Source organism: Macaca thibetana, chromosome 11 (genome assembly GCF_024542745.1).
Source record: "Macaca thibetana thibetana isolate TM-01 chromosome 11, ASM2454274v1, whole genome shotgun sequence".
Taxonomy (NCBI): Eukaryota; Metazoa; Chordata; class Mammalia; order Primates; family Cercopithecidae; genus Macaca; species Macaca thibetana.
The window spans coordinates 45,469,520-45,497,485 of record NC_065588.1 but is presented as its reverse complement, the minus strand read 5'-3'; the positions used below and the strand labels follow the sequence as shown (position 1 = coordinate 45,497,485).

At 46.2% G+C, this 27,966-nt stretch overlaps 1 protein-coding gene and 1 long non-coding RNA gene across 3 annotated transcripts in view; one reads left to right on the top strand and one right to left on the bottom strand.

The window, feature by feature from the left end:
* LOC126930847 (uncharacterized) overlaps nucleotides 1–15,760 on the bottom strand; it is a 28,105-nt gene extending 12,345 nt beyond the window's left edge. The window contains exons 1-2 of the long non-coding RNA XR_007717689.1: nucleotides 15,570–15,760; nucleotides 9,328–9,445 (exon numbers count right to left, since the gene is read on the bottom strand). This is a non-coding gene — a long non-coding RNA (uncharacterized LOC126930847). The remainder of the gene's footprint in view (nucleotides 1–9,327; nucleotides 9,446–15,569) is intronic.
* LOC126930834 (tubulin alpha-1B chain) overlaps nucleotides 1–19,609 on the top strand; it is a 284,282-nt gene extending 264,673 nt beyond the window's left edge. For both annotated transcript variants that reach the window (XM_050748366.1, XM_050748367.1), the window contains exons 2-5: nucleotides 15,999–16,096; nucleotides 17,666–17,888; nucleotides 18,003–18,151; nucleotides 18,453–19,609. In XM_050748366.1, coding sequence (XP_050604323.1) covers nucleotides 16,094–16,096; nucleotides 17,666–17,888; nucleotides 18,003–18,151; nucleotides 18,453–19,433 — 1,356 coding nt within the window. In that variant the 5' untranslated portion in view covers nucleotides 15,999–16,093 and the 3' untranslated portion in view covers nucleotides 19,434–19,609. The remainder of the gene's footprint in view (nucleotides 1–15,998; nucleotides 16,097–17,665; nucleotides 17,889–18,002; nucleotides 18,152–18,452) is intronic.
* The last annotated feature ends 8,357 nt before the right edge of the window (nucleotides 19,610–27,966 follow it).

Genomic DNA, 27,966 nt, shown 5'->3' with positions numbered 1-27,966 from the left:
GCAATCCAGGGCTTGTGTGACAGCTTCATGTTGTCATCAGGCACCTAGACTCTATCTTTCTCCATCCTCAGCATATCATATGGCATAAGGTTGCTTTATTGTCAAAAGAAGATTACTAGAACTCCATAGGACTCCAGCCATCTTGTCCATGTTCTAGGCAAAGAGGAAAAAAAAAAAAAGAAAGGGCCAATGACACATACTAGCTCAATCAATCCTATCAATCCTGTTTTAGAAACTTTCTCAGAAGCCCCACCAAACAACTTCCACTAACATTTCACCAGAACTTAGTCACATGGACACCACCAGTTGGAACAGAAGCTGAGGACCCTGTTCCTAACGAAATCAGGGTTCTGTTACTAAGGAAAAGAGGGAGAATTAGGAGAGATAACCTATTTTGTTGTTGTTCTTTTTTAAAGATGAGGTTTTGCAGCCAGGCACAGTGGCTCACACCTGTAATCCCAGCACTTTCAGACGCTGAGGCAGGCAGATCACCTGAGGTTGGGAGTTCCAGACCAGCCTGACCAACATGGAGAAACCCCATCTCTACTAAAAATACAAAATTAGCCAGGCATGGTGGCACATGCCTGTAATCCCAGCTACTCGGGAGGCTGAGGCAGGAGAATCACTTGAACCTGGAGGTTGCAGTGAGCCAAGATCACGCCATGGTACTCCAGCCTGGGCAACAAGAGTGAAACTCCATCTCCAAAAAAAAAAAAAAAAAAAAAAAAAAAGATGAGATTTTGCTATGTTGCCCAGACTGGACTCAAACTCCTAGGCCCAAAGGATCCTCCTGCCTCAGCCTCCCGAGTTGTTGAAAGGCATCACTGTATGCCACCATCCCTGGCTGAAATTACCTATTTCCTGGTTCACTGGAGTGGAAGAGAAAAAAGGAAGTAATCAGAAGAGAAATTCTACAAGTTCCACCACTAAATCTAACTGCCAATCGATTAATCCCTCCTCGAATTCTGGCTTCCTCCTGTGTGTCAGCAGATAAACATTGTGCTCCTTTCCAAGGTGAACTCCTCCATGGTATACTGGGCGCCTTCCCATTTCACTACTCTAAAGCTTTGCTCCTTTTCCTCACCACATGGTTTTACCTTTTGGTTTTTTTCTCATTAGCAAATAAATATGCTAAAATAGCTCCCGCCTTAGAAACAAAAACAAAACAAAACCCCTCCTTTTATTGAACATCTCTATCCAGCTCTCCTGGTTATTACTCTTCTAACCCCTTAAAGCAAAAATCCTCAAAAAAAGGTTTTAAATTCTCCTTCCTCCACTTCCTTGCCATGAATTCTCTCTTGAACTTACCCCAATAAGGCCTTAATTCATCTCTATTGCTCCACTGAAGCCACTCTTGTCCAGGTCACCACTGAAATCTAATAGCTGATTCTCAGACCCCATGTTACCCAGCTTCCCAGAAAGCAGTTCAGAAAGCATAGTTATCACCTGCTCCTGCTTGAAACACTTTCTTCATTTGGTTTCCAGAATATCAAACTCTTCATTATTTTCTTTCTTCTGTTTTTTTGGAAACACAGTCTCACTCTGTTACCCAGGCTGGAATGCAGTGGCACGATCATGACTTACTGTAACCTTCATCTCATGGGCTCCTACGTCAGCCTCCCAAGTAACTGGTACTACAGGTGCACACCACCACGCCTGGCTAATTTTTGTATTTGTTGTAAAGAACGGATCTCCCTATGTTGCCACAGCTGGTCTCCAACTCCTGGGCTCAAGCAATCCTCCCACCTTGGCCTCCCCAAGTGCTGGTATTATAGGTGTGAACCACTGCACCCAGGCCATTATTATCTTCCAACATCACTGTCTGCTCCTTTTACTTTACACTACTAGATCCTCTTTCTAATTTTTATAAGCTGGAGTGCTCTGGAGTTCAGTCCTTGGACCTCTTCCTTTTTATTTCAGACAGAGTCTCGCTCTGTTGCCCAGGCTGGAGTGCAGTGGTGCAGTCTCAGCTCACTACAACCTCTGCCTCCCGGGTTCAAGCGATTCTCCTGCCTCAGCCTCCCGAGTAGCTGGGACTATAGGCGCACGCCACCATGCCCAGCTACATTTTGTAATTTTAGTAGAGACAGGGTTTCATTATGTTGGCCAGGCTTGTCTTGAACTCCTGACTGTGATCCGCCCACCTAGTCTTCCCAAAGTGCTGGGATTACAGGCATGAGCCACCATGCCCAGTTGGATCTCACCTGTTCCCCAGGTGATCTTATCCACTTTCTATACTGATGACTTCTAAATTCATCTCCAACATGACCTCCCCTCTGCACTTTTAACCAACTATTACTGCCTAATCAACATCTCTACTTAGATTTAACTCACTGTATCTCAAACTTAACATGTCCAAAACTGAACTTATGATTATTTCCATTTCTCTATACCTCCTTTAGTATCCCCAGTATTGCTCAGACCAAAAATCTAGGGGTCATGATTGACTCCTCTCTTTCTTTCTCACAGCCAAAACTCATTAATAAATCCTGTCAGTTCTATCTTCAAAATACACTCAAAGGGCCGGACGTGGTGGCTCATGCCTATAATCCCAGCACTTTGGGAGGCCAAGGCAGGCGGATCACGAGGTCAGGAGATCGAGAATGTTCTGGCTAACATGGTGAAACCTCACATCTACTAAAAATACAAAAAAAAAAAAAAATTAGCTGGGCGGGGTGGCACACGCCTATAGTCCCAGCTACTTGGGAGCCTGAGGCAGGAGAATCACTTGAACCCAGGAGGCGGAGATTGCAGTGACTCGAGCTCGCACCACTGCACTCCAACCTGGGCAACAGAGCAAGACTTCATCTCAAAAACAAAACAAAACAACTCACATTTCCACCACTTCTTACCAACTCAACAATATCACCATGATTCAAGCCACTATCAACTCTTGTTTGCATTACTGCCCATTCCCTTCTAGTTTGTCTTCTTTCTTCCACTCTTAACCTCTTGTGGTTTACTCTCACAAAAGCCAGAGCAATGCTCTTAAAATCTAAAATAGAACATGTCACACCTTTGCTCAAAACTATTTAATAGCTTCTCATCATTTTTAGAATAAAACACAAAATCTCTCCGTGCCTAATAACACTATTACATGAGCTAGACCCTGGCTACCTCTCCAATCTCATTTCATAACACTCTCCCCCTCACTCACTACTCTACTCTGGCCTCATTGACCTTCTTGTTACTGCTTTGAAAAGATATACACATCCAGTTGCCAGTCCAGCATAAAAGAAGCTTGGAAGTCACTGCTCCACAATAACAACAAGTAAAAGCTGAACAAAGTAAAAAATCAACAGCTCCCTTTTTTTTAAACTGCTTCATGCAGAGCAGGGCTAAGTCATAGGCAGTGCATCCAGAGCTGCCAACAACTCTTTATAGATCTGTAGGAGAAACTAGGTCAAAAAAGTAAAGGAGGCCGGGCGTGGTGGCTCACGCCTGTAATCCCAGCACTTTGGGAGGCTGAGGCAGGTGGATCAAGAGGTCAGGAGATCAAGATCATCCTGGCTAACAAGGTCTCTACTAAAAATACAAAAAAATTAGCCAGGCATGGTGGTGGGCACCTGTAATCCCAGCTAATCCAGTGGCTGAGGCACGAGAATTGTTTGAACCCGGAAGGTGGAGGCTGCAGTGAGCCAAGATGGCGCCACTGCACTCCATTCTGGGTGACAGAGCAAAACTGTTTAAAAAAGAAAAAAGAAAGAAAAATCACATAATCGTATCAACAGATGCAGAAGCAGCATCTGACAAAGTCCAACACTCATTCATGATAAACTCTCTTGGTAAACTAGGACAGAGGATAATTTTCTCAACTTGATCAAGAATATCTAGGCCGGGCGCGGTGGCTCACGCCTGTAATCCCAGCACTTTGGGAGGCCGAGGCGGGCGGATCACAAGGTCAGGAGATCGAGACCACGGTGAAACCCCGTCTCTACTAAAAAAAAAAAACAAAAAATTAGCCGGGCGCGGTTGTGGGCGCCTGTAGTCCCAGCTACTCGGGAGGCTGAGACAGGAGAATGGCGTGAACCCGGGAGGCGGAGCTTGCAGTGAGCCGAGATCGCGCCACTGCACTCCAGCCTGGGCTGGGCGACACAGCGAGACTCCGTCTCAAAAAAAAAAAAAAAAAAAAAAAAAAAAAAAAAAAAAAAAAAAAAGAATATCTACAAAATCCCTACAGCTAACATTATACTTTAAAGTGAGAAATTAGCAGCTTTCCCACTAAGGTCAGGAACAGGCATGTCCCTTCTCAGCACTCCAGCGAGACTTATTCTATTCACTGTTATATCAACCCAACACTTATAAAGAGTACCTGCCATGATAGGCTCTCAATAAATACTTGTCCAATAAATAAATAAATAAAAATAGACACCATATTGTTTTCTATATATTTAATACAATGGACACTTTCTAGTCTTTACCCTATTTAACCTGTAGCATTTGACACTGTACTTGCTCAAAACTCTTTACTTGGATTGTAAAACCCCCAGTTCTTCCTCTTTGATCATTCTTTCTCAGACTCCTTTTGTTTGTTTATTTATTTTTGAGACGGAGTCTCACTGAGCCGCCCAGGCTGGAGTGCAGTGGTGCGATCTCAGCTCACTGCAACCACTGTCTCCTGGGTTCAAGTGATTCTCCAGTTTCAGCCTCTTGAGTAGCTGGGATTACAGGCACCTGCCATCATACCCGGCAGCTTTAGGAGAGATGGGGTTTCAGCATGTCAGCATGTTGGCCAGGCTGGTCTTGAACTCCTGACCTCAGGTGATCCGCCTGCCTTGGCCTCCCAAAGTGCCAGGATTATAGGCATGAGCCACTGCGCCTGGCCCAGACTTTTTTTTTTTTTTTTTTTTTTTTTGAGATAGAGTCTTGCTCTGTTACCCAGGCTGGAATGCAGTGGCACAATCTCGGCTCACTGCAATCTCTGCCTCCCGGGTTCAAGCAATTCTCCTGCCTCAGCCTCCTGAGTAGCAGGGACTACAAGCACACGCCACCACACCTGGCTAATTTTTGTATTTTTTTTAGTAGAGATGGGGTTTCATATGTTGGTCAGGATGGTCTCGATCTCCTGATCTTGTGATCCACCTGCCTCGGCCTTCCAAAATGCTGGGATTACAGGCATGAGCCAACGTGCCCAGCCCCAGACTCCTTTTATAAGCTCATTTTCTCTACTTTAAATGTGATCATTCTTTCAATTCCTTACTAAGGCCAGGTCCTCTATCTACTTCAGGGTTCTCTATTAAGACCACCACTTTCAGCCAGGCATGGTGGCTCATGCCTATAATCCCAGCACTTTGGGAGGCTGAGGTGGGTGGAGGGTGGATCATGAGGTCAGGAGTTCAAGACCAGCCTGGCCAACATGGTGAAACCCTGTCTCCACTAAAAATTCAAAAATTAGCTGGGCCGGATGGCAAGCACCTGTAATTCCCAGCTACTTGGGAGGCTAAGGCAGGAGAATTGCTTGAACCCAGGTGGCAGAGGTTGCAGTGAGCCAAGATTACACCACTGCACTCCAGCCTGGGTGAGAATGAGATTCCGTATCAAAAAAAAAAAAGGAAAGAGAAAGGAAGGAAGGAAGGAAGAAAGGAAGGAAGGAAGGAAGGAAGGGAGGAAGGGAGGGAGGGAGGGAGGGAGGGAGGAAAGGAAGAAAGGAAGAAAGAAAGAAAGAAGGAAAGAAAGAAAGAAAGAAAGAAAGAAAGAAAGAAAGAAAGAAAGAAAGAAAGAAAGAAAGAAAGAGAAAAGCACCACAAAAAAAAAAAAAAAAAAGAAAAGCACCCCTTTCCTAGTGCTACACATTCCCCCTGAGTTGTCTTACCCATTCCCATAGTTTAATTACCATTTTCATACTGAAGGTTCAAAATCTGTATCTCTCTCCCCTCTCCATATTTGTAAGCATGTTTGCCTAACAGACATCTCTAAGCATATGTACTATAGACACTTAAACCTCAAAATGTGTTAAAAACTGACCTTTTCTTACTTCCCGCCCACTTCTTTCTTCAATAATTTGATCTCAGTGAAAAGCACCACGATTCACTCAGTTATTTAAATGAGAAACCTTTGCCGGGTGCAGTGGTTCACACCTGTAATCCCAGCACTTTAGGAGGCCGAGGTGGGCGGATAGCTTGAGGTCAGGAGTTCGAGACCTGCCTGGCCAACATGGTGAAACCCGGTCTCTAGTAAAAATACAAAAATTAACCAGGTGTGGTGGCACACATCTGTAATCCCAGCTACCTGGGAGGCTGAGGCAGGAGAATCACTTGAACCCGGGAGGCAGAGGTTGTGGTGAGCTGAGATTGTGCCACTGTACTCCAGCCTGGGCAACAGAGTGAGACTCTGTCTCAAAAATAAATAAATAAATAAATGAGAAACCTACAAAATAACCTCCATTCCTTACTTTACCTCACATCCCATATCCAATCAATCACAAAGTTCAATATTCAACTTTTTAAAAATTACATATTAAGCACCTACTATGTGTCAGGTATTGTTCTTGTCTCTAGGGATAAAGTCTGCTTGCATTGGCTTACATTATAAGGACATTTACTGTTTCCTTTATTCATTAATATTTATTTAGTTTCCTTAATTTATTATTTAATTAATAAATGTGGAGATAAGTTGGTTTTAAGGTTGGGTCGATAGCTTCACAATATCAGACCACTGCACTGAACTGGCATCTTTATGATTCTCTTTGCATTAGACCCTCAAGGTCTTAAGTTGGCTCTAGGCATCGTATCTTCAAAGAACATTTCCAAAGGCAGAAAGCAAAGGGAGAGGGGTGAAACAAAAGGGATTTCCTCAAGGGGGTAATCTCTTTTTATCAGAGAAGAAAACCATTCCCAGAAACTCCTCAGCTGACCTGCCTCTTTATGTCCCGTTGGTCAGAATCGGCTCCAATGATGAAGGAAACTGAAAAAGCAAGTATCTGGCAAAGGGAAACAAGGTTGCATTGATTTGTCCCCGGGGACTGAGCCCAGGAATACCCTTTAAACAGTGGCAGTTTAAAGGAGGTTCTCTTAGCAAGGAGGAATGGAAGAAGGTGGTTTTTGAAAGGGCAACCAAGATTGACTTCCGCAAAAAGAGACATGGAGTTTACATAAAAGAAGAAACTTTAAACAAGTAAATAAATGTACAAACAAGGTAATATCAGATTCTGTAAGAGCTGTGAAATAAGAGTGGTGTGATAAAAAGTGGTGGCCATATTTTGAGAGTAAATTGACAACATTAACTAATGGGACTGAATGTATGAGAAAAAGGTGATTCCAAGTTGATACTGATTCCCATCCATAAATGAAGCTCGAGAAAGATAATTAAGGGTCTGAGGTCATACCACTATTAACTGACAAAACTAGAATTGAATCTAGTCCTATCTGACACCACCAAAGTCAATTTTCTATTTCCCCCCTCCCTTTTTTTTTTGTTTGAGACAGAGTCTCACTCTGTCACCCCGGCTGGAGTGCAATAGCATGATCTCTGCTCACTGCAACCTCCATCTTCTGGGTTCAAGTGATTCTCATGCCTTGGCTTCCCAAGTAGCTGGGATTACAGGCACATGCCACCAGGGCCAACTAATTTTTGTATTTTTAGTAGACGGGGTTTCGCCATGTTGGCCAGGCTGATCTACTACTGGCCTCAAGTGATCTACCTGCCTCGGCCTCCCAGAGTGCTGGGATTATAGGCCTGAGCCAATTTTCTTGAGTCAATTTTTCCATTTTTCCCCTGAAAGTCAATTTTCTTTCCCCAATACCATCTATCTGTGGAAAAGCAGATGTAAATTTGTAACACTGGGATAAATAAGAATGAAGGTCAAGTATTTATAAATAGTTAACACTTGGTAAATTGTTGCCATTTGTTACTTTACTTGTACAGCTAGTGACATGAACAAAATATTTTGTAAACTTCTGTGTCTAAACCACACTATGGAAACTATCAAAAACAGTTACCCACTGCTTAGAACAGTAGCAAATGGCCATGATATTATGTAGCAAAAAACGAGAGTAACTCTAATTGCATCACAGGGTTTCCCACTACACCAAAGACTCAAAGTAAACAGTTACAGGCCTGAAAGAGTACAACAAATGAAAGGCTTATATAATCAATTAAAATGTGCAGACAGACTGGGCCCAGTGGCCTGTACTGCAATCTCAGCAGTTTGGGAGGCCAAGGTGGGAGAATTGATTGAGCCCAGGAGTTCGAGACCAGCCTGGGTAACATAAGGAGACTCCACCTCTACAAAAATAAAAAATTAGCCAGGCAAAGTGGTCCCTGCCTCTAGTCCCAGCTACTGAGGAGGCTGAGGTGTGAGGATCACTTGAGCCTGGGAGGTGGAGGCTGCAGTGAGCCATGATCATACCACTGCAGTCCAGCCTAGGCGACAGAGTGAGACGCTGTCTTGGGAGAGGAAAAAAAATGTCAAGACAGTAAATACGACTGTGTTTATGTTCCAGACATAGACAACTACTATTTACTCGTGTGTGTGTGTGTGTGCATGTGTGTGTGTGCGTATAGGTATGTATAATAAATAGAGGCCGAGCATGGTAGCTCATGCCTATAATTAATCCCAGCACTTTGAGGCCAAGGCGGGTGGATCACTTAAGGTCAGGAGTTCAAGACCAGCCTGGCCAACATTCTGAAACCCCGTCCCTACTAAATTACAAAAATTAGCTGGGTGATGGTGGCGCACATCTGTAATTCCAGCTACTAGGGAGGCTGAGGTGGGAGAATCACTTGAACCTGGCAGGCTGAGGCTGCAGTGAGCTGAGATGGCATCACTGCACTCCAGCCTGAGCGACAGAGCAAGACTCTGTCTCAAAAAGAAAAAAAAAAAAAAAAAACAACAAAGGCTGGGGGCGGTGATTCACGCCTGTACTCCCAGCACTTTGGGAGGCCAAGGCGGGCGGATCACGAGGTCAGGAGTATGAGACCAGCCTGGCCAATATGGTGAAACCCCATCTCTACTAAAAATATAAAAAATAGGCTGGGCACAGTGGCTCATGCCTTTAATCTCAGTACTTTGGGAGGCCAAGGTGGGCGGATCACCTGAGGTTGGGAGTTTGAGACCAGCCTGACCAACATGGAGAAACTCTGTCTCTACTAAAAATACAAATACAAAAAGTTAGCTGGGCGTGGTGGCGCACGCCTGTAATCCCAGCTACTCGGGACACTGTGGCAGAAGAATCACTTGAACCTGGGAGGTGGAGGTTGCAGTGAGCTGAGATTACGCGCCATTGCACTCCAGCCTGGGCAACAAGAGCGAAACTCTGTCTCAAAAAAAAATATATATATATAGATTGATTGATAGATGTAAAATTAGTAAGGCGTGGTGGCGCATACCTGTTGTCGCAGTTACTCGCGAGGCTGAGGCAGGAGAATCACTTAAACCTGGGAGGCGGAGGGCGCAGTGAGCCAAGATCATGCTGCTGCACTCCAGCCTGGGAGATAGAGCGAGACGCTGTCTCAAACAAACAAACAAAACAAATAGACCTATGTAGGTTAAGTATGGATTTAAAAAAAAAGTCAGACTTTCCTGTCAGGTAATAAAGAGGAGGCAGACTGGGCATGGTGGCTCATGCCTATAATCCTAGCACTTTGGGAAGCCAAGGCGGGCAAATCACTTGAGGCCAGGAGTTCGAGACCAGCCAGGGCAACATGGCAAAACCCTGTTTCTACTAAAAATATAAAAAATAGCCAGGTGTTGTGGCGCATGCCTGTAATCCCAGGTACTTGGGAGGCTGAGCCACAAGAACTGCTTGAACTCATAAGGCAGAGGTTTCAGTGAACTGAGATTATCACTGCACTCCAGCCTGTGCAACAAAGCAAGGCTCTGTCTCAAAAAAGAAACCAAAAAAAACAAAAAACAAAAAACAAAAAAAACAAAAAATAAAGAAAGAAAAGGAAAAAGAGGCAAAATAAATTTATCATTATTCAATATTCTTCCGGCATAAAAATGTGTTACAGTTGGGTGTGGTGGCTCATGCCTGTAATCCCAGCACTTTGCGAGGCTGAGGCAGGCAAATTACATTGGTCCAGGAGTTTGAGACCAGCCTGGGCAATGTGGAAAAACCCCATCTCTACAAAAAAAAAGAAAGAAAAAAACAACCATATATATAAAACTACCCGGGTGTGGTGGCACGTCTATGGTCGCATTCACTCAAGAGGCTGAGATGGGAAGATCCCTTAAATTCCGGAGGTGGAGGCTGCAGTGAGTTGAGTTCCCACCAATGCACTCACTCCAGCCTAGGCAACAGAGCAAGAGAGACCCTGTTTCAGACAAAAAAAAAAAAAAAAAAAAAAGTTAGGGAAAGAGAAGTATAGGGGAGCCAAGCCAGGCGCAGTGGCTCACGCCTGTAATCCCAGCACTTTGAGAAGCTGAGGTGGGCGGATCACGAGGTCAGGAGATCAAGACCATCCTGGCTAACACAGTGAAACCCCATCTCTACTAAAAATACAAAAAATTAGCCGGGTGTGGTGGCAGGCGCCTTGAGGCAGAAGAATGGCGTAAATCCGGGAGGCGGAGCTTGCAGTGAGCCGAGATTGTGCCACTGCACTCCAGCCTGGGCGACAGAGCCAGACTCCATCTCAAAAAAAAAAAAAATAATCAATTCCATCTTAAAACTAGCAAGGTACATTTCTTGCCAGTCACGATCCATGGTCATAAGATGTTTACAGCTAAGGAAGCAGTTTTTTGTTTTTTTTTGTTTTTTTTGAGACAGAGTTTCACTCTTGTCACCCAGGCTGGAGTGCAACAGCGCGATCTCAGTTCACTGCAACCTCTACCTCCAGGGCTCAATTGATTCTCCTGCCTCAGCCTCCCAAGTAGCTGGGATTACAGGAGCCCACCGCCACACCCGACTAATTACTGTATTTTTAGTAGAGATGGGGTTTCACCATGCTAGCCAAGGTGGTCTTGAACTCCTGACCTCAGGTGATTCACCTGCCTCTGCCTCCAAAGTGCTGGGATTACAGGTGTGAGCCACCATGCCTGGCAGGAAGCAGCTTAATAATGTCTGCAAGGAGAGTTTGAGATCAATCTGGGAAACATGGCTGTCCTCTACAAAAATACAAAAATTTCCTGGGCACCTGTAGTCCTAGCTACTTGGGAGGCTGAGGTAGGAGGATTGCTTCAGCCAGGAGGTCAAGGCTGCAGTGAGCTGTGATCATACCACTGCTCTCCATCTCCAACGTAGGCTACAGAGTAAGACAATGTCTCAAAAACAAAACAAAACAAAACAAAAGACTCCTATAAAAGTAGAGTTTAGACAAGGCTTGGTAGTTCAGGCCTATAATCTCAGTACTTTGGGGGGCCAAGGCTGGAGAATCGCTCGAGGCCAGGAGTTCAGACAAGCCTGGCCAACATAGCAAGACCCCATCTGGGAAGGAAAAAAAAAAAAACAGAAAAAGGAAAAAAAAGCACCCTCTGAGTATCAGTTGGTTTTTACTCTTCCTAGGACTTTTGATCACTATCTTGTTATTACTAATCTTTTGCCCTTGCTTGTTTAACCTCTTGAAGTTTGTGTCTACTAGATTACAACAATCCAACATAAAGAGGATGCTGGCACAAGGCTTCCAATCCATACCAACTTCTGACCTGGGAAATAAAGACATATTGCCTTTAGGCCCCTCAGATCAGGCATCCAAAGATTTTTACTTCTTCAGTACTGGGCAGGGCTATGCCCATTGAATCATCAGAACATCGCAGGGTGTGCAGATCACAAGGTCAAGAGAACAAGATCATCCTGGCCGACACGGTGAAACCCTGTCTCTACTACAAATACAAAAATTAGCTGGGCGTGGTGGCATGTGCCTATAGTCCCAGCTGCTCAGGAGGCTGAGAAGGGAGAATTGCTTGAACCGGGAGGCAAAGGTTGCAGTGAGCTGAGATCGCTGCCACTGCACTCCAGCATGGCGACAGAGCAAGACTCCATCTCAAAAAAAAAAAAAAAAAAAAAAAAAAGAATCGGCCAGGTGTGGTGGCTCACACCTTGTAATCCCAGCACTTTGGGAGGCTGAGGCAGGTGGATCACCTGAGGTCGGGAGTTTGAGACCAGCCTTACCAACATGGAGAAACCCCGTCTCTACTAAAAAATACAAAGGCAGGGCACAGTGACTCATGCCTGTAAACCCAGCCCTTTGGGAGCCCAAGGTGGGCGGATCACCTGAGGTCGGGAGTTCGAGACCAGCCTGACCAACATGGAGAAAGCCTGTCTCTACTAAACATACAAAATTAGCTGGGCGTGGTGGCGCATGTCTGTAATCTCAGCTACTCAGGAGGCTGAGGCAGAGAATCGCTTGAATTTGGGAGGCAGAAGTTGTGGTGAGCTGAAATTGTGCCATTGTACTCCAGCCTGGGCAACAAGAGTGAAACTCTCTCTCAAAAAAAAAACCAAACATCAGAACATCATGCAAACACGGACCTCCTGTGGCTCCCTAGAAACCAACTGCAAATTCTTTTTTTTTTTTTTTTTTTTTTGAGATAGAGTCTCACTCTGTCTTACAGGCTGAGTGCAGTGGCGTGATCTCAGCTCACTGCAACCTCTGTCTCTCAGGTTCAAGAGAGTCTCCTGCCTCAGCTCCATAATAGCTGGGACTACAGGTGCGTGCCGCCATGCCCAGTTAATTTTTTGTATTTTTAGTAGATATGGGGTTTCATGGTGTTAGCCAGGGTGGTGTGCAGTGGCCTGATCTGGGCTCACTGCAAGCTCCGCCTCCTGGGTTCACTCCATTCTCCTGCCTCAGCCTCCTGAGTAGCTGGGACTACAGGCACCCGCCACCATGTCCAGCTAATTTTTTAATGTTTTTAGTCGAGACAGGGTTTCGCTGTGTTAGCCAGAATGGTATCGACCTCCTGACCTTGTGATTCGCCTGCTTCGGCCTCCCAGAGTGCTGGGATTACAGGCGTGAGCCACGGCACCCAGCCACCAACTGCAAATTCCTAGGAGAGAATCCTGTCCCAAAGATCAATGTCCACTGTCAGCAGGAAGAAGTTACAAAAAATGACCTTCACCCTTCATCTCTCCTTAAGATTAGAGAAGTAGAGGAGAAGAGTAGAGGAGGTATTATGTTAGGGAAACAGGAACGGAAGAGCTAGGGTAACACGGCGAGGCACGGTGGCTCACGCCTTTAATTCCAGCACTTCGGGAGGCCGAGGCGGGCGGATCACCTGAGGTCAGGAGTTCGAGACTGGTCTGGCTAACATTGTGAACTCCCTTCTCTACTAAAAATACAAAAATAATCTGGGCGTTGTGGCAGGTGCCTGTAATGTCTGCTACTTGGGAGGCTGAGACAGAAAAATCGCTTGAACCCGGGAGGCAGAGGTTGCCGTGCGCCGAGATTGCGCCATTGCACTCCCACCTGGGCGACAAAAACAAAACTCTGTCTCAAAAAAAAAAAAAAGGGCTAGGGTAACACAATTTCAAAATCAATTCCAAATTTAAACTAGCAAAGCATATTCCTTACCAGATACAACCCGTGGTCATAAGATGTTTACAGCTAAGGAAGCAGTTTAATAATGCCAGCAAGGGACCAGGCACGGTGGCTCATGCCCATAATCCCAGCGGATCCTGAGGTCAAGGGATCGAGACCATCTTGGCTAACATGGCAAAACCCCGTCTCTACTAAAAATACAAAAAATTAGCCGGGCGTGGTGGCAGGTGCCTGTAGTCCCAGCTACTAGGGAGGCTGAGGCAGGAGAATGGCGTGAACCTGGGAGGCGGAGTTCGCAGTGTGCCACTGCACTCCAGCTTGGGTGACAGAGCAAGACTCCATCTCAACAACAACAACAACAAAAAAAAAAAAAAAAAAAAAAAAAAGCTGGCAAGGACAAACTCCTATGACAACAAAATGTTCAGATGTCCCAATATCACATAACAATTCCCCCCCCTTTTTTTTTTGGAGATGGAGTTTCGGTCAAAAAAATAAAATGAAATAAAAAGAAGTTCTCTTTTAGTTTGATTACTCTGTGAAACCTGAGGTATAATCAAGACCTAAAAAAAAAAAAAAAAAGGCCCTCAAATACTTACTCATTCACAACAGGGAATACACAGATAAAAGCTAATAGTTTTAGGAAGGTATCTGGGGAGACATATAGGCCCCTGGGAGGAAATCCCTGAAGTGGTGGCTCTGATAATCTGCAGAGAGCTAGAAGGGAGGTTCTCCCCTCCCCCAGAAAAATCTATCCCAAGACCATAAACTACATCGCTAATCCTTGGAAATACATAAAGTGGTTAGGGTTAAAGGGTGGCTTCAAAATGGTTCTAGCAGAAACCTATTGCGGTTACTAAACTATTCAAATCATTTGCCCAGAGATAGCTTTTCTGGATAAAATAGCTTTATCCAGAGCCGACAGCAAAATGGAGTTCAGCAGGGTGGTTCCCTAACATTCATTCTTCCCGTTAAAGCAAGCTTATGATTTTCAGATTCGTTTTAAGAATAAGAGTGGGGGTGGTCCGATGATAGTGGGTTATCAGAACTTATTAATATTAGTGTCACTAAAATTAGTATACCATCCCTCACTGCTAAAATTGACAGGCTTAATTTTTTTTTTTTTTTAAGAATAAGAAGAGGAACAAAATAAGTGAGAACAATATTCAAATATATTCCTGCCTCCTCTACCCAGTTGGAAAAATGTGTGCAAATTTGGATTTTGAATCAAATGCCTTTAACAAGACTACCAAAACTATCAGAAATAAACAAGAACCTCTTGGTCTGCAGGTCAGGTTCAGATGGGTGGAGAGACACATACATAGACATACACATATATAACTCCTTACAACATACACTTATTAACCACATAAATTTGCTATTTGTCTGAAATTCGGTGCGAAGGATGAAGGCTGCACCAAATTTTAATAGGCTAATAACTGAATATGAACTATGAATTTTTAGTGTTTTAGGTTTAACCTTTTTGTTCCTCCTATACTGGGCAGATATTCTGAATAGTAACATCAGTACGTTTCGGCTAGGACCATTTTAAAGCCACATTTTAAACCTAACCACCTTCTGCATTTCCAAGGATTAGCAATGTGGTTTATCGTCTTGAAATAGATTTTCCAGGGGCGGGGCGGAGGGAGACCTAGTCTACTCCTATAATGTGGGCCTCCAAGCACTAAGCTATAACCAATTGATGTATCTTGACACAAGGCCAAGCAGTCTTATTTACAAAACTCTTAAGTTGCACAAGGAATCTCTACTTCCTAACATCCTTCAGTGTCAATTTATTTCCTCCCTATCCAATTCTTTCCTCACTTCTTCAACTCAGCTACCACCACTGAAATGTGTTTTTAAATCTCCTTTTCAAAAAGCCCCTAGAACTGTTTCATAAAATTGATGGCTTAGATCTAAAATTGGGGCCTACTTTGCCCTTTTAACAGCTTCAATGTTAAATGCTTGGGCACTCTTCGAATGACTGAATATCTACTTGCTTTCAGCATTTGGTACTCTTACTTTGGAGAACAAGTCATTAAAATAAACCATGTACACCTATTCGGTTTTCTAAAGCTCGCGTTTTTCACATTATCAGGTAAGTACAGAATGCACTGCCTTAAAAGGAACTGCGAAAATAAAAAGGCAAAACTCACTGACAAACTGTGGCAACACGAAATTAATCAGCTGAGCTATCCGAACCACAACTTTCTGCATTTCACGGTGCTTCGTCTTTCAAATTGTATGGCTCTCTCAAGTCCTAGGCTTCCTCCGAATTAAGTCAAGCCTTGTCACCCATTCCCTGGTCGGTGTCTTTCCGACTCGCGCCCGCCCCTCGCCAGGCCCTCGCAGCCATGCGCCGCACACTGCAGCACTGGCGCGCGCGGCCCGCAGGCGCGGAGGACCCCGCCCCGCGGCCGCGCGAAGGGAGGGGGCTCGGGGCCCGGAGCCCGCCTCTGCGGCGGCCAGGCCGGGCGCCCAGTGGGCGCACGGGGCCGGAGGAGGGGCCCGCGGCCGCGACACCGCCTGTGCCCGCCCCCTCTCCAAAGCCGCTACTTAAGAGGCTCCAGCGCCGGTCCCGCCCCAGTGCGTTACTTACCTCGACTCTTAGCTTGTCGGGGACGGTAACCGGGACCCGGTGTCTGCTCCTTCCGCCTTCGCCTCCTAATCCCTAGCCACTATGGTGAGTGAGCCGCGCGGCTCCCGGCTGCTTTCAGGGAAGCAGGGAAAAGCGAGCTGGCGGGGCGCGGGGACCCTGTATACAACCGGGGAGGTCTGGTTCCAGAGCCGTCCTTTTGGAGGGCGGAAAACAAGGCGAGAGGCCAGGGCGGGAGTGGTGAGACCTCGGTGTGTGTAAATAGCTGGGGCCCGGAAAGGTCGAGGGGCGCCAGGATTTCTTATCGGACTCTGGAAGGGATGAGGGGGCTCCGGCTGCCTTCTGCCGTATCCGGAGCTCTCTTTCAGCGCGTAACTCTGTACTGGGAGCGGTCCCTCGAGTCCCCGCAGTCCTTTCCAGCGCATGCCCTTCCCCCGCTTTGGGTGGACGCGCGCGCGCGCGGACTCTAACATCTTCCAGCCTTCACTTCCTCTTGAGCGCGAAAAGCGGGGGTGGGAAGCAGCTGGAGACAAAAGCGCGCACGCGCGACCGTTACCTTCCCGCCGTTCCTGGGCGGGAAACCGCCACTGCAGTCTGCGCATGCGCTCTGGGTCGCGGCGAGACTAGGGCTACAGGGCGTGTCTCCTGTTAACCTGAGTTTTCTTTTTTTAATGAAAGCAATAAGAGGAATGTGGGGAAGGGCCCTGTCAATGTACCGCTATACACCAGTGAATTAGGACAGTTCGACCACAACAGTCTGTAGAGGCCACCTGTCTCTCTGCTGCGTTAGGAATTCAGGGGAGCAGGTGGTGGCAGTGAGGGATTTTGAGGGAACGGAAATCGGATCTTGACCCAGATCTGGGCCGCCGATAATCCCCAACTTCGCTCAGACTGCTGTGGAGGTGTTAGGCCCAGCCCGATGCCGGCGGGCAAGGGAGGATGGGCGGCCTGGGCAGCGCCTTTGCAGACGTGGCCATTTCGTGCCTCTGCAGCGCCGCCGGGGGGCGCGAGAGCGCGCGCCCTGAATTGCGCATTCATCCTGTGCCGCAGAGCCCCGCCCCATGTCCCTGCGGACCGACATTTCTTCTGCGCTGGTCTGGCCACGTGCTTCCTGTGCTAGGAGCTGCCCGGAAATGTGGCCACCTAGTCTAAAGTGGTATTCTGGGGCCTGAGCGCTGGGTGGATGCCTACCTTCCTGTCTTGGTCCTCCAAAGGAGGAAGCTGTGACTGAGCTGTATTGGTCTGGAAGGAGGCCTTCCCAGTTTAGGATGGGAAGGTAACAGTCATTAAAAGCAATGTAGACGATAAGCTGTTCTCAGAAGAGTAGTACGTCTTACGTCGCTTTAAAAAAGGAAATTTGTTTTAAGATTACGTGAGTAGCCTAGGTAACACAGCCAGACCTCATCTCCACAAAAAAAGATGAAAAAATTAGCCAGGCGTAGTGGCCTGTGCCTGTGGTCCCAGCTGCTCCAGAGGCTGGGGTCGGGGGATGACTCAAGCCCAGGAGGTTTAGGCTGCCTTGAGCCTAGACGGCATCACTGCACTCAAGCCTGGGTGACAGACTTTATCTCTAAAAAAATAAAGATTGCATGAGTATTTTGTTCCACCTGACAGCCACCAATAGATTAAATTGTGATATCTTTTTCCTTCCCACAGCGTGAGTGCATCTCCATCCACGTTGGCCAGGCTGGTGTCCAGATTGGCAATGCCTGCTGGGAGCTCTACTGCCTGGAACACGGCATCCAGCCCGATGGTCAGATGCCAAGTGACAAGACCATTGGGGGAGGAGATGATTCCTTCAACACCTTCTTCAGTGAGACGGGCGCTGGCAAGCATGTGCCCCGGGCCGTGTTTGTAGACTTGGAACCCACGGTCATTGGTGAGTTGACTTCAGTAACCCAAGTGAGATCCCAGGATGCTGGGACAGGAGGTCTGTCCTGGGGCCTCCGCTGGTCACTCACCCACTCCCTCCATCCTTCTCTCCCTCCTCCAGATGAAGTTCGCACTGGCACCTACCGCCAGCTCTTCCACCCTGAGCAGCTCATCACAGGCAAGGAAGATGCTGCCAATAACTATGCCCGAGGGCACTACACCATTGGCAAGGAGATCATTGACCTTGTGTTGGACCGAATTCGCAAGCTGGTAAGCACAATATATAAATATGCATTTAATGCGGCGAGATGGTACCAGTGCAAGTTGGGTGGAGTGACTGACAACATTCATTCTTTAGCACCTACCAAAATGTGGAATAGACTGCTTACTATGTTCATTGGACTTCTAAATCAGATAGTCCCCTAGGTTATGGACAGTTTGTGGATATGTTTGTTTTCCCATTTCCTTATGCTTATGTCAATGAGATGGTTCATAATCTAAGAATTTTAAATAGAAATTCTAAGAGAATGTTTCTTGGCATTAAAATATTATTTTTTTTATTTCCCTACAGGCTGACCAGTGCACCGGTCTTCAGGGCTTCTTGGTTTTCCACAGCTTTGGTGGGGGAACTGGTTCTGGGTTCACCTCCCTGCTCATGGAACGTCTCTCAGTTGATTATGGCAAGAAGTCCAAGCTGGAGTTCTCCATTTACCCAGCGCCCCAGGTTTCCACAGCTGTAGTTGAGCCCTACAACTCCATCCTCACCACCCACACCACCCTGGAGCACTCTGATTGTGCCTTCATGGTAGACAATGAGGCCATCTATGACATCTGTCGTAGAAACCTCGATATTGAGCGCCCAACCTACACTAACCTTAACCGCCTTATTAGCCAGATTGTGTCCTCCATCACTGCTTCCCTGAGATTTGATGGAGCCCTGAATGTTGACCTGACAGAATTCCAGACCAACCTGGTGCCCTACCCCCGCATCCACTTCCCTCTGGCCACATACGCCCCTGTCATCTCTGCTGAGAAAGCCTACCATGAACAGCTTTCTGTAGCAGAGATCACCAATGCTTGCTTTGAGCCAGCCAACCAGATGGTGAAATGTGACCCTCGCCATGGTAAATACATGGCTTGCTGCCTGTTGTACCGTGGTGATGTGGTTCCCAAAGATGTCAATGCTGCCATTGCCACCATCAAGACCAAGCGCAGCATCCAGTTTGTGGATTGGTGCCCCACTGGCTTCAAGGTTGGCATCAACTACCAGCCTCCCACTGTGGTGCCTGGTGGAGACCTGGCCAAGGTACAGAGAGCTGTGTGCATGCTGAGCAACACCACAGCCATTGCTGAGGCCTGGGCTCGCCTGGACCACAAGTTTGACTTGATGTATGCCAAGCGTGCCTTTGTTCACTGGTATGTGGGTGAGGGGATGGAGGAAGGCGAGTTTTCAGAGGCCCGTGAAGACATGGCTGCCCTTGAGAAGGATTATGAGGAGGTTGGTGTGGATTCTGTTGAAGGAGAGGGTGAGGAAGAAGGAGAGGAATACTAATTATCCATTCCTTTTGGCGCTGCAGCATGTCATGCTCCCAGGATTTCAGCTTCAGCTTAGCTGACAGACATTAAAGCTTTCTGGTTAGATTGTTTTCACTTGGTGATCATGTCTTTTCCATGTGTACCTATAATATTTTTCCATCGTGTCTCAAAGTAAAGTCATTAACATCAAAAGCTTTGTTTCCTGTGTTTTCTAAAAGTGCCTTGGTTTTTGGATTCATCTATATTTAGAGTATAGAGTCTGCAATTTGCTGGTGATGTCAGGGATCCTACTTCCTGTGCAGGCACCTCTAGGGAAAAGGAAGCTCAAGGGACTAGAAAGGCAGAAGCCCTAGATTCTCAGACTAGTTTACCACCTCATCCCTTGGCGTAGGGGGCGGGGAAACTGATGAAAGTCATTCTGCTAATCTAGAGCTCATTTAGCTCTTCAGAGTATGACTGGGTAGTTACTAATGAGTTATGTATGGGAAGTATACATTTTGAATATCCGCTAAGTTGCTGCTGTTTAAAGTGGCCTGCTAACCTTGTTAGTGTAAGAAATTTCACAGTGATCTTTGGCTGGTCATGGTGGCTCATGCCTCTAATCCCAGCACGAGGATGAGGCAGGTAGATTACTTGAGCCCAGGCATTCAAGACCAGCCTGGGCAACATGATGAAACCCCATCTACAAGAAAATACAAAAATTTGGGCGTGGTGGTGTGTGCCTATAATCCCAGCTACTTGTGAGGCTGATGAGGTTGAGGCTGTGGTGAGCTGTGATGGTACCACTGCACTCCAGCCTTAGTGACAGACCCTGTCTTAAGAAAAAGCAGTGACCTGGGAAAACATCTGACTGTAGGAATGTTTGAGGGTGGTGAAGTAAAGACAGTTTCCAGCCCTATTGTGATAGGAAAAAGGACCAGAATTCACGGTAGTCAATAAAAGTCATGCTAAGAAAGAAGGCTAAACAATAGCATGGGTGGAAGAGGACTACATTACATGAGGATAAAGTGGCAACATTTGTAAAGGTTAGGATAAAAACGTATAGCATTTGGCATGGTTTACATCCTTTCAAATATTTTGGCTACATGTAACAGACTTGTAGGCACAGAGAATGTAAATAGAGGATTTAACCTAGGAGAAAATGTAGATTTCAAATCCGTAAAGTACAGGAAAATTGTGGCTGCTAAAGACCAAGAAGACTGAAAGAATGCATGAGGCTTTTTTGAAAAAGCAGAGAAGAGGCCAGGCACAGTGGTTCATACCTGTAATCCAAGCGCTTTGGGAGGCGGAGGCGGGCGGATTACCTGAGGTCAGGAGTTTGAGACCAGCCTGGCCAACATGGAGAAACCCCATCTCTACTAAAAATACAAAATTAGCTGGACGTGGTGGCTCACCCTTGTAATCCCAGCTACTCGGGAGACAGGCAGGAGAATTGCTTGAACCTGGGAGGAGGAGGTTACAGTGAGCCAAGATTGCGCCATTGCACTCCAGCCTGGGCAACAAAAGCAAAACTTCATCTCAAAAAAAAAAAAAAAAAAAAAAAGTAGGGAAGTCTACAATTTTCCCAGTTTTTTTTTTTTTTAGCCCATAAATCCTACAAATTTACAAAATGTCAGCCGTCCCTATCTGTGGTTTCCATATCTAGATTTGACTAACTGGATTTAAAATACTTGGAAGCAACCGGCCCTGGTGGTTCATGCCTATAATACCAGCACTTTGGTCAAGGCAGGAGGATCACTTGAGCCCAGGAGTTTGAGACCAGCCTAGGCAACCTAGGGAGACCCTGTCATTACAAAACAAAAACCAAAACAAATTAGCCAGTGTAATTGTGCTGCTGCATTCCTGCCTGGGTGCCAGAGAAAGACCCTATCTCAAAATATATGTTTGGAAAAATGGATAGTTGTGTCTGAACTGAACATGTACTTGTCCCCTTTATTCTCTAAATGATATAGTATAACAATTATTTACATAGCATTCACATTGTATTAGGTATTATAAGTAATCTGGAAATGACTTAAAGTATACAGGAAGATGTGTGCAGGTTACATGCAAACACTAGAGCTCTCTATATAAGGAACTTGAGCATTCATGGATTTTGGTATCCTCCAGGGATACTAAGGGATGACTGTAGCTCTCAGCTCCAAAGATAATCTGATTTGGCATGAACAATTCAGAGAAGAAGCTTTGGTGGGGAGCCTGCAGGCCTAGCATAGCAACACAAATGTAGCCATCACAGGCTCCAAGGGAAAGCAGACACCTTTATTTATTTTTTATTTTTGTGTATTTATTTATTTATTTTTGAGACGGAGTCTCGCTCTGTTGCCAAGGCTGGAGTGCAGTGGCACAATCTCAGCTCACTGCAAGCTCCGCCTACCGGGTTCATGCCATTCTCCTGTCTCAGCCTCCCAAGTAGCTGGGACTACAGGCGCCCGCCACCTCACCTGGCTAATTTTTGTATTTTTAGTACAGACGGGGTTTCACCATGTTGGCCAGGCTGGTCTCGAACTCCTGACCTCGTGATCTGCCCACCTTGGCCTCCCAAAGTGCTGGGATTACAGGCATGAGCCACTGGGTGCTCCCAGCAGCAGACACCTTTAAAGAACTGAGAGGCCTGGGCACGGCAGCTCACGCCTGTAATCCTATCACTTTGGGAGCCCAAAGTAAGTGGATCACCTGAGGTCAGGAGATTGAGACCAGTGAGGCCAACATAATCCCAACTCCACTAAAAATACAAAATTAGCTGGGCATGGTAGCCTGTGCCTGTAGTCCCAGCTACACCAGGGGCTGAGGCAGGAGAATCACTTGAACATGGGAGGTGGAGGTGACAGTGAGCCGATATTATGCCACGGCACTCCAGCCTGGGTGACAGAGTGAAACTCTCAAAAATATACAATAAAAAATTTTAAGCTGGGCACGGTGGTTCACTCCTGTAATCCCAGCACTTTGGGAGGCTGAAGCAGGCGGATCACCTGAGGTCAGCAGTTTGAGACCAACCAGGTCAACATGATGAAACCCCATCTCTACTAAAAATACAAAAATTATCTGGGCGTGGTGGTGGGCACCTCTAATCCCAGCTACTTGGGAGGCTGAGACAGGAGAATTGCTTGAACCCGGGAGGTAGAGGTTGCGTGAGCCAAGATCATGCCATTGCACTGCAGCCTGGGTGACAAAAGTGAAACTCCATCTCAAAGGAAAAAAAAAATTAAAAAATTGTTTTATACATGAAGATGACTACTATTTTTTTTTTTCTTGAGATGGAGTCTCGTTCTATTGCCCAAGCTGAAGTGCAGTGACTCAGTCTTGGCTCACTGGCAACCTCCGCCTCCTGGGTTCAAGGGATTCTCATGCCTCAGCCTCCCGAGTAGCTGGGATTACAGGCGTGCACTACCATGCCCAGCTAATTTTTGTATTTTTAGTACAGACGGGGTTTCACCATGTTGGCCAAGCTGGTCTCAAACTCCTGACCTCAAATGATCCTCCCTCCTTGGCCTCCCAAACTGCTGGGATTACAAGGGTGAGCCACCACACCAGGCCAAGATGAATACTATTAATTATAAGTTAAGGCCTTGGATTAAATGATATATTATGTGTGGGCCATGGGGGAGGAGGTGGCTAGAATGAAATGCTCAGGCAGACAGGACATGTCATCAAGCCCTCCTTTAAAGTGCCCCTTTAAGGGGCACTGGAGTCGTCTTATCTATACCTCTGACCAGGCAGCAAGTACAGCACCTGGTAATGCCCATAGGAACCAAAAATAATGGTAATTTCTCTCTTAAGCCAGATTCTTTTTTTGGTTTTTTTTTGTTTGTTTGTTTGTTTGTTTTTAGACAGTCTTGCCCTGTAGCCCGGGCTGGAGTGCAGTGATGCGATCTTGGCTCACTGCAACCTCCACCTCCTGGGTTCACGCCATTCTCCTGCCTCAGCCTCCCAAGTAGCTGGGACTATAGGTACCCGCCACCACGCCCGGCTAATTTTTGGTATTTTTAGTAGAGATGGGGTTTCACTGTGTTAGTTAGGATAGTCTCGATCTCCTGACCTCGTGATCCACCCTCCTCGGCCTCCCAAAGTGCTGGGATTACAGGCATGAGCCACCGTGCCCAGCCAGCCAGATTCTTTATTGTTCTACTCAATGTAAACTTTAAGCCCTAAGGTTTTGTAACACTCACTCTCTTTCAGGACCCAGGCTTCTTTATCAACTCTCAGGGAGGAGCCTAGGGAACAGAGACATTTGGTTAGCCTCTTGTTCTGTCACTAATCAGGACCTCTTAATCTTCTGGGACTATTTTTCCTTTCACACTATAGATTTCCATTCTGCCTTTCTCAGAAGGGGTAGCAAGTAGGGCTTTGGAGTTTGGAAGGACCTGTAAACTTAGAGATGTGCATCCAAGTTGGGAGATGAGGGGCAGTGTATACCAGGTCTTGACATGTCTGCTCAGCCATTCTCCAGAGCTACTACAGAAGCATAGGCCATTTATTCAGAAAATAAGTATAACTTTTTTCTTCTTCTTCTTTTTTTAGAGATGAAGTCTAACTCTGACATTCAGTCTGGAGTACAGTGGTGAGATCTTGGCTCACTGCATCCTCCAACTCCCAGGTTCAAGTGATTCTCCTGCCTCAGCCTCCCAAGTAGCTGGGATTATAGGTGCCCACCACCACGCCTCAGCTAATTTTTTTGTATTTTTAGTACAGACAGGGTTTCACCATGTTGGCCAGACTGGTCTCGAATCCCTGACCTCAGGTGATCTGCCTGCCTCGGCCTCCCAAAGTGCTGGGATTACAGGGATGAGCCACCATGCCCAGTCAATGAATATAAATTTTTAAAAGCCCAAGAAGGGTTTACTTAGAGATGAAAAGGATGATGACAATAACAACGATAACTAATCTTAGACACCTTCTTTTTTTAACACCAGAATGCTTAAATGCCTTCACAACCTACTGTTCATCCCCTCCATGAGTTCACTGTATAAAATGAAAAAAGCCCAGTGCCTCATTTTAGAGATGACAGATTTAATTGGTAGGGAAGAAGGGGAGAGATACCACAGCCTTGTGTCCTGCCTTGTAGGACTAGAAGCCTTAAATATTGCCTGCCACAAGATCATTAGGACATGAGTCTTTCAGCCCTACCAAGGACCCGGGCTGTGATTTAGGGATGTGCTTAGACTAACAGGCTTGAGCAAGGGAGGAGGGAAGAGCATTTTATCTGGAGATGCCATATTCCCCTCCCAATCCCATCAAACTCCTGGCAAATTCCTTAATGCCCTGCAGATGGCACCACTGACAAGGAGTTCTCCATCCAGGAGGGCCAAGCTCAGATTTGTGAACTCTGCCCTTGTCATCTTGGACCTGTGCCAAAAAGATGACAAGCCGGAAGTGACTGACCTGCCATCCCTAGCATTCACACACTTGTCGCTTTTTCTTCTGTCCATGACTGGAGACAGCTGGGCCTCATGCTAGGCCGCTGTGAATCAGGAGGCTACAGAAAACACCACACCCAAGGAGTTTCTGGACCTCAGCCCCTTCCCCTAGGGTGCTTCCCTGAGGTAGGATGCGTATAAAAACATGGCCTTGGCCACGCATGGTGGCTCACGCCTGTAATCCCAGCACTTCAGGAGGCCGAGGTGGGCGGATCACCTGAGGTCAGGAATTCAATACCAGCCTGGCCAATATGGTAAAACCCTGCCTTTACTAAAAATACGAAAATTAGCCAGGCATGGTGGCATGTGCCTATAATCCCAGCTACTTGGGAGGCTGAGACAGGAGAATCGCTTGAAACCGGGAGGCAGAAGTTGTGGTGAACCCAGATCACGCCATTGCACTCCAGCCTGGGCAATAAGAGCGAAACTCCATCTCAAAAAACAAAACAAAACAAAACAAAACAAAACATGGCCTTGGGCCAGGCGTGGTGGCTAATGCCTATAATCTCAGCACTTTGGGAGGCCAAGGAGGGTGGATCACTTGAAGTCAGAAGTTCGAGACCAGCCTGGCCAACATGGTGAAACCCCGTCTCTACTAAAAATACAAAAATGAGCCAGGCATGGTAGCAGGTGCCTGTAATCACAGCTACTCAGGAGGCTGAGGCCGGAGAATTGCTTGAACCTGGGAGGTGGGGGTTGCAGTGAGCTGAGTTAGTGTTCCTACAGTCCAGCCTAGGCAACAGAGTGAGACTCCGTCTCAAAAAAAAAAAAAAAAAAAAAAACGCCTTAGGATCAACATGCAGTAAGAGAGGAGCATGTTGTCACATTAATCTAAACTCAATATTGATACAAAGTCAATAACCACCTGACAATGTGGGCATCATCATGTAGACACTGATGTCATTGTGTTGCTAAGGCTAGCTTCCACCTCTCTGCTATCTGGTTCATAAGCCAAAACCAATGCCCAAATGCTTTACCCCACCCACTCCCAACTGACAGCCTGCTGTATGTTATCATGCCCAACTAGACAGAATCAAGCTCATCACCTCATTCATGCCTGAGCCTTTAAACATACACTTTCCTCTGCCTGTGGTACCTTCTATTGCCACGAGACCCCCCAACACTTTTGTCCAGTTAATGCATATTCTCCTTTCAATGAAGTCATTTCTTCAAGGACTTGGAGACTAGCTCAGAATAGGCCATATTTTCTAGTATATATTTTCATAGAACCTCTACTTTTCTCACATTTGTAATATTTTATAAATATATATTTGTGTGATTAATTCATATATTTCTTCCCTACCAGAGTTTTTTTTTGTTTTTTGTTTTTTTGGAGACAGGGCCTAGCTCTTGTGTCCAGACTGGAGTGCAGTGATTCGATCTCGGCTCACTGCTGCCTTGACCTCCTGGACTCAAGGGATCCTCCCAGCTCAGCTTCTTGGGTAGCTGGGACTACAGGCACCCACAATCACCCCCGGCTAATTTTTAAATTTTTTTGTAGAGATTGAGTCTCACCATGTTGTCCAAGCTGGTCTCAAAATTCTGAGCTCAAGCAATCCTTTTCTGCTTCGGACTCTTTTTTTTGTTTTTTTTTTTTTTGAGACGGAATTTTGCTCTTGTTGCCCAGACTAGAATGCAATGGCGTGATCTTGGCTCACCACAACCTCCGCCTCCCGGGTTCAAGCAATTCTCCTACCTCAGCCTTCCGAGTAGCTAGCATTACAGGCATGCGCCACGACGCCCAGCTAATTTTGTATTTTTAGTAGAGATGGGGTTTCTCCACGTTGGTCGGGCTGGTCTCGAACCCCCGACCTCAGGTGATCTGCCCACCTCGGCCTCCCAAAGTGCTGGGATTACAGGTGTGAGTCACTGTGCCCAGCCTCTACCAGATTTAAATAAATAAATAAATAAATAAATACATTAGGTAAATGCTCCACAGTTTTGTTTGTCTTTGTTTTTTAAGATTAGTCAAATGGGCCAGGCACAATGGCTTAGACTTGTAGTACCAGCACTTTGGGAGGCCAAGGAAGGAAGATCACTTGAGACCAGGAGTTCGAGACCAACCTGGGCAACTAGTGAAATCCTGTCTCTAAAAAAAATTTAAAAATTAGCAAACTATCACAAGAAAAGAAAATCAGACACGGCATGCTCTCACTCGTAGGTGGGAATTGAGCAATGAGAACATCTGGACATGGGAAGGGGAACATCACACACTGGGACCTGTTGAGGAGTGGGGGAAGGGGTGAGGGATAGTATTAGGAGATATTCCTAATGTAAATGACGAGTTAATGGGTGCAACACATCAACATGGCACATGTATATATATGTAACAAACCTGCACGTTGTGCACATGTGCCCTAGAACTTAAAGTATATTTAAAAAAATTAAAAATTAGCCTGGTGTGATGGTGCATGCCTTTGGTCCCAGGTGCCTGGGAGGCTGAGGTGGGAGGATCAATTGTGCCCGAGAGGTTGAGGATGCAGTGAGCTGAGATTGCTTCTTTGCACTCCAGCCTAGATGCTAGACCAAGACCCCAAGACCCTGTCTCAAAAAAAAAAAAAAAAAAAAAAAAAAAAAAAAAAAAAATCTGAACAAAAAACAAACAAAAAAACATTTTTAACTCTGAAAGCTAGAGATGACTATCCATCTACTTCCTCCCCACTTTCAGACCAAGCCCAGGACCAAAGCTCTAAGGGGCCTCAGGCAGAGAGTAAAAGGTGGATAGAGACATAAAATGGAGGTGGATAGGAAGGTTTCTTCTGTGTTCTAAAGATTCTTCATTGTAGTGGCTCACTTCTGTAATCCCAGCACTTTGGGACGTTGAGGTGGGAGGATCACTTGAGGTCAGGAGTTCGAGACCAACCTGGTCAATATGGTGAAACCCTGTTTCTACTGAAAATACAAAAATTAGTCAGGAGCGGTGGCATACCCCTGCAGTCCTAACTCCTCAGGAGGCTGAAGCAGAAGAATTGCTTAAACCCAGGAGGTTGAGGCTGTAGTGAGCTGAGATCGTGCCACTGCCCTCCAGCCTGTGTGTGGAGTGAGACTCCATTTCAATAAAATAAAATAAAATAAAATAATAAAGCTTCTTCATCAAGAAGATGTCTCGGCCGGGCGCGGTGGCTCAAGCCTGTA